The sequence below is a fragment of the Apis mellifera genome, linkage group LG8 (assembly GCF_003254395.2).
Source record: "Apis mellifera strain DH4 linkage group LG8, Amel_HAv3.1, whole genome shotgun sequence".
Classification (NCBI taxonomy): Eukaryota; Metazoa; Arthropoda; class Insecta; order Hymenoptera; family Apidae; genus Apis; species Apis mellifera.
The window spans coordinates 3,650,406-3,662,750 of NC_037645.1; the positions used below are offsets into that span (position 1 = coordinate 3,650,406).

Consider the following 12,345-nt stretch of genomic DNA (forward strand, 5'->3'; position numbering starts at 1 on the left):
AACGGAATTTTTCTTTCTTCTTATTAAAGTAAAAAGATAATCGTAAATATCTAGGAATTAATAGTTATTAATAGAGTCACTTTAATCTCGTGTTAATAGAAATTATATTTTATCTAGTCAAAATAAATGCTACAAAATATCTGAATAGAATATATATCCAATCAGAATAGAAAGTATAATAATATAATACGTTAAAATTTATATGTAATAAATATTTACAGATCTTTATCTTTATATTAATACAAAAAATGTTATATCGAATCGTGAGATTATTGCTTTTTTTTTTTTTTTTTTTTACAAAAACTAATTTTTCTTTTCTCTCTGCTTTCTTTCTTCATGAAAGAAACTACAAGTCTGAAAAAGTGTCGTTAAACACAGCGGGTCAAGCACTTTCACGTATTTTATTGTGCGTAGGTGCTTAAACATCGTCGTTACTTCGATATATCAAAGAAATCAAAAATTTTACTAGAATAGATACGTTCTTATTTAAGGACAAGTAAATAAAATAAAATTTTCGATGAAATTTTAAAAAAAAGATATCAGAAGAACGAAAGATTCTTGTCGTGTAATCGGCTTCGTCGCAGACTTCCTTCGACAGCTATATAGTAATGAATTCTCCGCTTCCGGATCGAATTGCACGATTCCACGATTCATTTTCCTTCCAACGTGACACCGACCCGCTGACAATGTAGTCTTCCGGACCCTTGGATACGTTTAAATGTCTGGTTTCCGAACGTGCTTCGAACAGAAATATCCGTATTCCTCGTGCGATCCTTTGTTCCATCCAGCGACAAAGTATCTTTCTTCTTTTTTTCTTCAGCTCATGACTAACGTTTGTAACGGTAATCGTTTCTTTTTTGGCATCTCGATTGATCATTTCGTTCGAATTTAAGTTGTATAAAATTAACTTAACGATTGACGATCGATGATGATTGTTCGCTTTTTTTCCCTCCTTTTTTCTTTCGATCGTCTTTACATCGTTTATCGTTTAAAAGAGAAACATTGTTACATTTTTTTTTATATATTGTTGCATTATAATTATAATGTATCAATTAATAATAATAATTAATCGACAAGTGATGGATTTTTAGGTTATAAATTTTTTGTTTAGAATTTTCGAATTTTACATGAAAATCATCGCGTGATTAAATCGTTTAATCATTATTTTTGAATCGTTCGATTTATATAATTTTGTTTATTTCATAATAAATTTATTAATATTATGCAAAAGAATTTATCGTAGAGAGTATCGATTTGTTAAATTTCGATTCGTTAAATTTCGATAGTAATATTAGTTCAATTGCGCAAGAGGGCGCTGATGCTGTTCCAGTGGCAGTTTGTCGTTTTAACGTTGCTGTGTGAAAATTTTAAATGTGCAGAAATTTTGTATATATAAGTACTTTAAGAGTTGGTTTTCTAAGAATTAACGTTTGATAAGATTAGAATGTTTCATGTGAAGTATGTGGTTGGTTGTAATATTCATGTTTAGTTATGATGTCAGTCATTGATTATTTTTGATAATCTGTATCGTAAAAAAGGTTAAGTTTTGTAAAACTGTAGAGAACACATATTTTTCATTGCTTTTTGTTTATTTTTACACAAATTCTTCCAATATTGTAAGTATAAAATAGAGTCTTTATTATATTACGGTGAAATTGAATAAATATTTTTAAAAATTTGCAATTTTTCAAATTTTCAATATGTATTTTTACATTCCTTTTATAATCTTAATTTTGATACTACAAAATGCAATTTCCTCCTTGGATAGGATAAAATTTTATTTCTCGTATGAAATTGAATCGAACTTCTAAAAATTTTTCTAAATCTATCAAGAAATTGATTTGTCGAAAGTTAGGAATTCGCATGGTCCACGCTTTCTAATGACGTAACAAAGTTAAATTAGAAATCGTTATGCGTTCAAAAATCAACGCACTTCGTTCGCAATTAACCTTTCATTATGATTATATTTTTCGCAAAATTCGAGTCGAGATATTTAAAATCAAAGTTGTATAATTCATTTTATAATATTTATAAATGTTGAGATAAGAATACTTTAGGGATTTATCTAATCTACCAGTATATAAATCTTAATTTCTTGTGCAATACGTATATTATTTTTTAGTATATTAATTTTTTATGACAAATTCATTTTAATATTTCAAAATATTTTATTTTATATATATAGAAATTAATTATTCAATTTAAGAATGTAGTTCGATAATTACAAAATTTATTTTATTTAATTTAAGAATATAAAAGATAGAAATAAGATTTAAAAAAAATATCATATTATTCTCATGATATTATAAAATAATCAAAATGGCTAGAATTCTTGATTTCGAGAATTTTTTTTTATCGAAACAGTTATATCTCCCAATTAATTTGGATACTGAATGTTCAATCGTATATCTAAAAGAATTAATTAATTTTCGTGCTCAAGGATTTGCGATTTATATTTAAAAATCAAGGTTGTCCAAAATCATTCGTTTCTGGTTTTATCTGAAGCCAATTTTTTTTAACTGTGTCAAGTACTTTTCGCGTTCTAATCTAATATTAAAACTTGCGATTTCACTTTTTATCAATTCACAAGTGCGCATATAGTAGCAACACTCACTCAAACTACTTACACTATACTTATAATCAGAACTATAAATGTCAAGTACGTATTAATTACAGAATCATTAAAGATTCTTATGTTGCTGTATAAATGTTGCAACAACATTTATTAAATTTTTTTCATTACTATCGCAAATATATAAAATAATAATATAATATTTATAAAATTATATCGCGTAATAAAATTGAAATACGTAAAATTCCTTCTAGGTTATTTTTCACGCGAACATTTTTCAAATACAAAACTTTTCAAAACATTATATTATTCGCATAACATCGAAACAATTTACAATAACTCACTCACAATATACGTATATTTGTTTCATTCACGCGAAGTATGCAAATTATATGTAATATTAAAAACAAACAATCTTCCGTACAATTATTCTTAGAATTAATATCTATTTAAGTACTTTTATGACTCATCACACGTAATATGTACAATTGTACATATTAGAACCCGCACTAATATCGTTTCATTTTCAGATTTCTATCCGTTCAAATTCCGTTTGCAAGAACAAAACGTTTTCGATCACGTTAAATAACCTCTCAAATTCTTCGAACGAGCATCTCGATCAATCCGATTTCCCGCGATTCGCGGGTTCAAGGCCTGATTTTAGTTGGGCTGTCGATTGATTTTTTTGCGTGATTAATTGCAACGATCAGAAGGTTTGTAAAGGTTTCGGCCTTGAATCACGAGAACGTGACCGGACTGGGTCGTGTATACACGCGTGTCGAAGTCCATTGCTTTGAATTCTTTGGCATTAGTGCGGCGTTCGCGAACGATTCACTTCGGTTCAAATTCATTCAACTCGATCGTTCGGTTATATTCTTATTGCTTTTTCGTTTTTTCCTATGAAAAATCACATCATTTTCGCGTATATTCGTTGAACACGTGATATCTTGTGCGTGTAATTTTGGTTACTTTATATTGCTAGGGATTTTCTAGATTTTAGGTTATTTAGTAAAAAGTTCGCAGCGTTTAGTTACTTTTTTTCCTTGACGTTTGTTCTTATTTTATTTTCATGTATATTTGTTGAAGGTCCGTTCACTTGGATTACTAGAAAAATTTACTAGAGATATTGGATTGTTTTCAAAAAAAAAAATTGGAAAGTTATTGCAAATATTTTATTTTGAATATATTATATATGAGAATATATTTAGAAAGATTAGTTTATCGTTACATTTGAAAATGAAATACATTTTAATATATATTAATAGAATTTTATATAAATTTTAAAACTTTGTTACAATGTATGGAAATTTTTTGAAAATTTTATCGATATTCTTTTCTTTTTCAATTTTTGTGTAAATCTGTTTCCGTTTATATTCTTAATATTCTTTACAATTTTAACGTGTTAATGAGGATATACTTGTTTGAATTAATTTGGGATTTCTTAGACGAAGAAACCTTCCTTTTAGAGCGAAAATGTTAATTGTTAGTAATTAAAATGAATTATCAATTTAAAAATTGCACGTTTGTTAATTTATTTTCAAATATATTGATTTTATTTTATCGATATTAATATTAATCGAAATAATTTTTAAATGCCACGCGTTAATGGAATTAGTGTTTATTAATATCGAGGTTAAATGTTGCAAATATATAAATTGCAAATGAAAAGAGAAGCTAGAAACCAGGTTCGATTTTATTTAAAAATTTCAATATATATTCCGAGATCATCCTCGACGAAAATACTTTTTTCGTGTCGACAATTCGTTACTGTTAAATCGGTAAAACATCGGTATAACCTCGAAATATTGAGATCATAGTCGAAGAATCTATCCATCAGTTAAAAATATTCCAACGTTAAATTAAAATTTGTTTCGAGTGCACGGACATCTAAGAAAATTATTGTCACAACTGGTGTTATATTTTCTTGTCAACAAAAATTAATAGAAATAACATTTTATAACGTTGTATATAAAAATAATATAAATATGAAAGTAGACAAAATAGGGTAAAGTTTAAAATTTATAGAAGAATTTATGGAAGTTTTAAAATGAAACAAGAAGCACAGTCTCATATCATCTAGGTTAGGTTTATTAGGATTTTTCAATTTTTAACTTCATCCAGTTAAAATATTTCTTAGAATATTAATAAAAATACAATAATTACGCAGTTTAATATTTTTAACATTTCATTTTTCTTTCGTGAAATAAAAAAATAAAAATCTATATTTAAATATAAATATAAATACGATAATTCAAAATTAAACATGATTCATTGGATTATTTTAAAATTGCAAAAATTATAAACAGAAATAATACAACAAATATGTATCTAACGATTATGAATAGACTCTGAATCGAACTCTGAATCAATCCATAATATGTCAAACATATTCATTTTTTTCCTTTCGTCGTTGAAGGACGGATTAAAGTTTATCGTGGCAAATAATCAATGTCGAAACTTCTATCTGGCCCTTGAAATCATAAAAATGTTTGAAAATTGGTCAACAATTAAATGCAATTACCTAAATATAATAAAGTGTTCGATCGTGAAATTTTGTTATGAAGGTTATGGCGGTAATTTTAAATAGAGAAACGAGGAATATATTAATAACTTTCTAAATAAGGATAGGATAAAAAGTTCGATTTTTGGAGTTATTTTTACTTTGAAATTTTATTTTCATTGTTAATTAGAGTTTTTTTTTTGCTAATTGTTAAATTGATTTTGAGGCCTAAAAATGAATCTATCGTGAGGATTGATGCTTCTAGAAATTCTAGGGAGAAAAGGCGAATCCTCTAATGGCAAAACATTCAATCAGAACTATTTTTATTCGATCAAAAATTCTCAAAAAAATTATTAATTCCTCCATACGTATTTTTGATATTTTATAAACATTCTAAAAACAATTTTTTCTCGTTTTGAAAAATTCTCTCAATTCGAATATCGTATCGAGGATTTCTAGGGAATTTAGGAAATGAAGGAATTCTAGGTATTAATAATAGAGAATAAAATTAAAATTCTTATTGGTCCAATTTATTCAAAACTTTTGAAGCGAAAATATATATATTCGAAGGATCAATGTGCATACAAAATTTATAAATATTTCAAAATTTAAAAGATTTGAATAAATATCGAAAATTCTATCAACGAAAGGAAAAAAAATCGAAGGATAACCTATAACGCTCTCTTGGCACGCAGCTGTTGACAGGGAGGGCGAGAGAGAAAAAAATATCAAAAGGGAGACCAATATAAGAATTTTTTTCTCGTTTCGAGGGAGGAGGGGGGGGGGGAATTTTCGCAAACGATTCGCAAAAATAATTATCCGGATGATGAAGGGTAACGGATGACCGTCTGGCAGATATATATACAGACGAGGAGTTTGTTGGCCCATGGAGTTTTTATCGGTTTTAACCTTCTCTCCCTCCCCTCCCCTCCCTCCCTCCCTCCCCCCTGTTTCTTTTTAATTCGAGCTTGAAACGTGTTCCTCATCCGAACGAGAGATATCGAGCTCCAATTCGAGCCAAACTTTCTTTAATATTTGAACAGATGCACGGATGTAATAGCTTGGGAGGATTACTCGTTTCCAACTTGTGAATTACGAAAGTGACTCGTTCTTTTTTTTTTTTTTTTTTTTTTTATTTATCTTTTCGGGGAAAAATTTGATCGGCAAATGTTTGTTGTTTTTAATTCATCCCCTCTGCGTTGCGACTTTTATTCGGCTGCGCTGATAAATCTCTCCTATATTCATACACAATTTTATTTGTGAATATAAGAAGAACGGAGAACAAACATTTCATAAGGATAAAACGAATATAAAGATACGTGTATTTGATGATGCGTATAAAAATTCTTCGTAATCTCGCGATAAAATAAATGAAGGAATAACAGGGAAGAGAAGAGGGAAAGGTACTTTTGAGGCGGGTTAAAGGAAAAAAAAATTCTCGAATTCAATTCGAATTCGTTTATTTGGATAATCGAGCCAAATATTTATTCGGTTTATTTGGAGAAGGGGGGAAAAAATCGTAACGGTAACACATAGTTGTCGAAAACGCATCTGTGCACCGCACGCTGCGCCTCAAAATGTACAAAAACGGTGCCGTAAATTGCCACTCGAGATATATATTGGCTGCCTAGGCCAATTCGTGGAAACGACCACCTTCGAAACAATGCGGCGCCTTTGAAAGAGATATCGTTCTCGTTCATTCAAAATTTACAGGAGTGGTATTTATTATTATTATTATTATTTTTTTTGTTCCTTACGAATAATTGGGGCATTGGCCGATAACGATCGATAGATTAAATTAGTTTGGAAATATATATATATCCATTGACGAAGAAGTTTAGTCGAAGGGAGGTTAAAGGGAGGTTAAATTTCTTTTTCTCCTTCCAGTTTCAACTCGATCTTTCATTCCTTAATTAATTAAGTCTAACTGTATATTTATTTATTTATTTACTTTTTTATTTTATTTTTTTTTTTTGAGAATTCGGAAGGAATGATGATAATAAAGAAATTTTGCGTTTAGATCGCAGCATAAGTTAGATCGCAGTTTGAACTCGATTTTTCATTCCTTGTCTAATTAAGTCTAACTGTATATTTATTTATTTAGTTACTTTTTTATTTTATTTTTTTTTTTTGAGAATTCGGAAGGAATGATGATAATAAAGAAATTTTGCGTTTAGATCGCAGCATAAGTTAGATCGCAGTTTGAACTCGATCTTTCATTCCTTGTCTAATTAAGTCTAACTGTATATTTATTTATTTATTTACTTTTTTATTTTTTTTTTTTTTGAGAATTCGGAAGGAATGATGATAATAAAGAAATTTTGCGTTTAGATCGCAGCATAAGTTTTGCCGGCTTTCTCGTCCCTCGATGTAAACCATTCACGAATGTTATCACTGTTGATGCAAACAGTAACATTAGAACCTAAACAGGAATAGAATGAGATGTAAAAGACGATGAATCATACGGAAAGATTATAAAAGTTTAGCGCCAATGGGTGATCTAATCGATTACCATAAATATATATAGCTCTATGTGCAATCGAATGCACGATTTTATAATACAGGATGTTTTTTTCGAAACGAGTGACGTAATTTATCAGCAAAAATAAAATTGAAGTTTCGTTTTTTCGAAAAAAATTGGAATCGTAAACTTTCCAATTCGATTTTTTCTCTTCTCTCGAAGCCTTCTCGATTCTACCACGAATGAAAATGAATGGAATATAATTTTTTTCGCTTCAAGAAAATTAAATGAAAATTTGAAGAATTTTTCAATCAAATTTTCAATTTTCTCGAAAAAAAAACAGGTTACTTTACATTTATTTTTTTTAAAATGTCATTTGCGCGCCTGGTTGGTGTATCGTCTTCGAGACTTTGCCTGTATAAACCTCGGTTTCCATTCAAGACGACGCCGATGGCCGATTTTAGACCTCGGTCTTTCAACGTGATTCAACGAGACTCTATCTCATTAAGTCGGGATAGAGAACAGTGGGGACTATAATGCGATTCATTTCTATTGAAGGGATAAGGATTCCAGGCCGCCCCACAAGGATTTCCCAGCCTGGATTATAAATTATTTGAAAAATGTCGAGAAATGATATAATTCAAACGTTGAATGGATATGCTTTAATGTATAATAATACACGTATTGAAATATAATTGAAACGTTGTAACAATATATTAACGTATCTCATCTTCAATCTCATTAATTTCTATAACGATCTTTTAACTAACTTGCCTCATTCAATAATTGAAAATTTAGATCAAAAAAAAAAAATACTCTTCGATAGGAAAAAAGTTTGTATTGATTTTCATAATTGAATATATTTAGTTATCTTGTTCCCTTTATATTTTATTATTTATTTATTTTTCCCTCAAACGCACGGATGTTTAATCGATGATAAGTCACAGATAATTATTTTTTTTAGCGTTAATTGGTCATTGTGCATGCATCGTGGAGCAGAGGGAGGGTTAGAAAAGGGTGGAATGGCAGCGACGATTCGTATGGCTGCACCCAACCCGTCGTGGAAAATTTTGGTTAATTATTATTCCACGATTCTCTTTACGTAGATTTTAATATAAGAAAAATAATTTTAATTTTCTACAAAGGAGAAAAGAAATTTCTAACGTAAGAATTCTCTTTATTTATTTATTTATTTTTTTCTTTCGTAGAAAGTAATTTTCCACTATTTAATTCACGAATCGTATCGGGATCGTATTTCTTTTTGAACGATATAATATCGAAAATTCGTTGTTTTGTAACATTTCTGTTGTTTTATAATTTTTACAATTTAAATTGGACGAGATTCGTTCGTTTATACCTATCGAATTATTATAGGCGGGTTGTTGTAGTCGTTTAACGAAAAATTATTACGACCTGTCGAACGTGCAGTTTCGTTCCACGTCAAAAGCTCGTTACACTCTTCTTCAGCATCGACTGTATCGATTGTATCTTCTCCTCGAGAATACTTTGAAAACAAAAACCCGAGGTCCCCGACCTGTGCCCCAGGGTGATCGATTAGCCAAAGCCACGATGTTAAAATACAAGGAGAGGAAATCCGGTCTCTGATTCTTGTCCTCGGCTTATTTTTATGTCGTTATTTTGTTCAATTATCATCGAGTTTCGATTAATTTACAACACGTCATCGTGCGTTTCGAAAACATTTCGACATTTTTACCTTCGAATATTTCATAAATTCTTCCGTTGCTTTTTTTACATCAAGTTAATTTTTTTTACAAAGAAAACCAATTGGAAGATCAGCTTCTATTCTGCTTTAATTTAAAATAAAATAATTATCAATTTATATCATTAATATAAAAAAATATTATTAACAAAATCATTTGCCAATAAGCAAACAAAAGTGTAGAGATACATTTGAAAGAGATAAAATCCAAAATTTCTTTTTTATTGTAAAAAAAGACTCTTCACTCTTAATCCATCCAAAAATAAAAATACTACATTAATATCTAATATACATTCTGTTTATTCATTAATCGAATAACGGGTAAAATACCCTCTCTTCCAAAGATTCCCCTCATCCCTCATCATCGTCCGCAAAACCTTTCAAAACCTTACCCACGTTCCACTTAATTCAACACCAGGTATCGACGCATCCCCGATTCCCAAGCGCCACCCTTCTCGACACCTCCTCCCGAGAGGGGGGGGACAAATTGTCGACAACAACCCCTTCACGCGTAGGCACAGATTTTAATCTGTTGGATGATGGTTGACAGGTATGCGAGGAGCAGAAGTGCCAGGACGAGGTCTTCCCCCTGTCGATGAACTATGTCGACAGGTTCCTCTCGATCTGCCCGATCAGGAAGTCGCAGCTGCAGCTGCTAGGAACTGCCTGCCTACTTCTCGCCTCGAAATTGCGAGAGCCGTCACCGCTCACCGCGGAGGTTCTCGTTTTCTACACAGACAATTCCATCACCATGGATGACTTATGGGTAAGTGAATATTTCGCCCATTTATTCCATATGAATATTTCTTCCGCTATCTCTATTATCCTCGCTCATTTCGGCGAGGAACGATTGTCTATTCTGGTCCTTGAAAAAAATTTGACTCGAATCACGTCTGGGATATTTAAAGTTCTATCACTTTCTTTCTGGCACGATATGGGTAGAGCGTAGAGAAACTGTACTCTGGGATAAAAAAACGCGACGTGTGCTCTCTTGGCTTGCTCGAGGAAAGTTTAAATATTGCACGTTGCCGTGGAAGGCAACCTGGAAAAAAAGAACGGACGCTTTAAGAGACAATGGTGGTGGTTGAATTGAATTTTATGCTTGGGCTTTGTTAAGTGGGTAATAATTGATAAACGATAGACGCTTCACCCGAACGAATTGTTATTAAAAAATTTTAAACGTAAAGTAAAGCGCCAAAGTAAAGCGTAATGCCATTTTATGAATATTATATGTATAGGTGACTTCGCGACTCTTTCAAGGTTAACGGGGTTAAAAGGTTGGAGAAAGAAGAAAAATACTGTTGGTAAACAATGTCGCAGTTGAAACATACATAGTTCGTTAACGAAACGCGACACCACAAGCTTATCGTTAATTGCACTTTTTTCCCTTACTTTGGACGATAATTCGAAAGCCAGGTATACCAGTAGCCTAGCTATAATACCAGTAGTTTTTCGGTGCAAAGTCACGCGACCGATATCTCTCTCTCTCTCTCTCACCTCCTTTCCCGTCCACGAAAGATCTCCAATAAAGATAAACTTGCCTCGGCTTTCTTTTCTCGCTTTTTCAAACGTAGTCTTCTTTCCTTCCTTTATAATATCCTTTATTTTATATTATACACGTATATTCGGTTAGAAAACAAAACAAAAATAAAATATTCCGTTAGAGTTTTCTATTTAATTATCATCGGGGAGAATAATAAAAAAATCGGGAATATCTTTTGATACAAATATAAAAGAGAAATAAAATCGACGAGAGATAATTCGACACGGGTTGTTGTCACGAAATGCACTTCCAAAACGGTACTTCCAAATTTCCCTTTCTCCCTTATATATATGTATCATAGACCACCATCGACTCGCGTGGCGGCTAACATGCTAATCGTCATGAAACTTTCATAGGAGAAATTTTACGTATTGTGCGCGTTTTTTGGTGAAAAAAAAGAAAAAAATGGGGCGCATCGTTATCTGTATCTTGTTCTATTCCACGTTGTTGTTTCCTCCTCGAGGACCGTTAAATCTCTCGAGCCTTCTGATAACCTGTCCCATGCCGATACCATGCCTCGCCTGATTATCATTCGATTCTGACGTTTTACGCGTGTTCAGCTTGTTTTTCGCCGTGCAACGTTACGACGTCTTTTAGATCGTTTGATATTCGTGGAATGTAAGGATTACAGCAGACGCAGGGGAATTTTCTTGCTTATTCCGTGTTCTCGGATTTAACGTTTATGTCGGTTTAAATCCACCGATGGTTATTCTTTTCTCTTTCCTTTTCTATCATATCGATTTTTCGTCCTTGCTTTTTCGATCTTCTGAATTCGTTGCATCGATATAATTTTTTTTTTAATAATGGAAATATGAATTTTTAAAAGAGAATGAATAATATATTTATATTTACAATTTTTATTTTTATAAAATAATTAGAATTAAAAGTTAGAAATTTGTTAATTAATAAGAGGCAGCTTTTTGGAATCTTATTATTCTTCGATTTGTTTAAAAAAAAAGAAGTCAATTAAACGTAACAAATACAAATTGAAGGAAATATGTAGGTCAGATATCGAGAAGTACGAAAAGATATTTAAAAAAAAAAAGTAATGTGAAAAAAAAGTTTCGTGAGATAAAAAAAAAATATTTAGCAAACAATCGCCAGACGGTTCTTTAATTTATTATCTAATCTGATCCCGTGGTGGTGTTGCTAATTTATTAAAAAAAAAAAAAAGGAAAAGGAATGAGAAACGTGTCGCGTGTTATCTGATAAAAATCGATGCTATCGAAAAGATTTTTGGCTTTATAATTGTTCGAGCGATAAAGACGAGCTTCTTCTAAAATTCTCAATGTCACGAGACACTTAAATTTTGCTTGTTAATAATTGTTTGAGAAAGTGGAGAACACGATGGTGAAGGAAATTAAATTATTTTTTTCATAAAAATTAACCAACCATGAATTCGTAACAATATACGTGGGATATCGATACATTGATGGAAACTTTTGTTATTTATCCATCCGTTTAATAATTTTCGATATCACAATTTTTGTCTTATCGAGTGCAATTAATTGTGATTATATTTTTTTCGATAAATTAACTAACAATTGAA

The 12,345-nt window shown here is 30.9% G+C and overlaps 1 protein-coding gene across 1 annotated transcript in view; it reads left to right on the forward strand.

Moving 5' to 3' along the window:
* Nucleotides 1-12,345, forward strand: part of LOC413183 (G1/S-specific cyclin-D2) — a 46,667-nt gene that overhangs the window by 2,826 nt on the left and 31,496 nt on the right. The window contains exon 2 of the mRNA XM_396634.6: nucleotides 9,804-10,019. Coding sequence (XP_396634.2) covers nucleotides 9,804-10,019 — 216 coding nt within the window. The remainder of the gene's footprint in view (nucleotides 1-9,803; nucleotides 10,020-12,345) is intronic.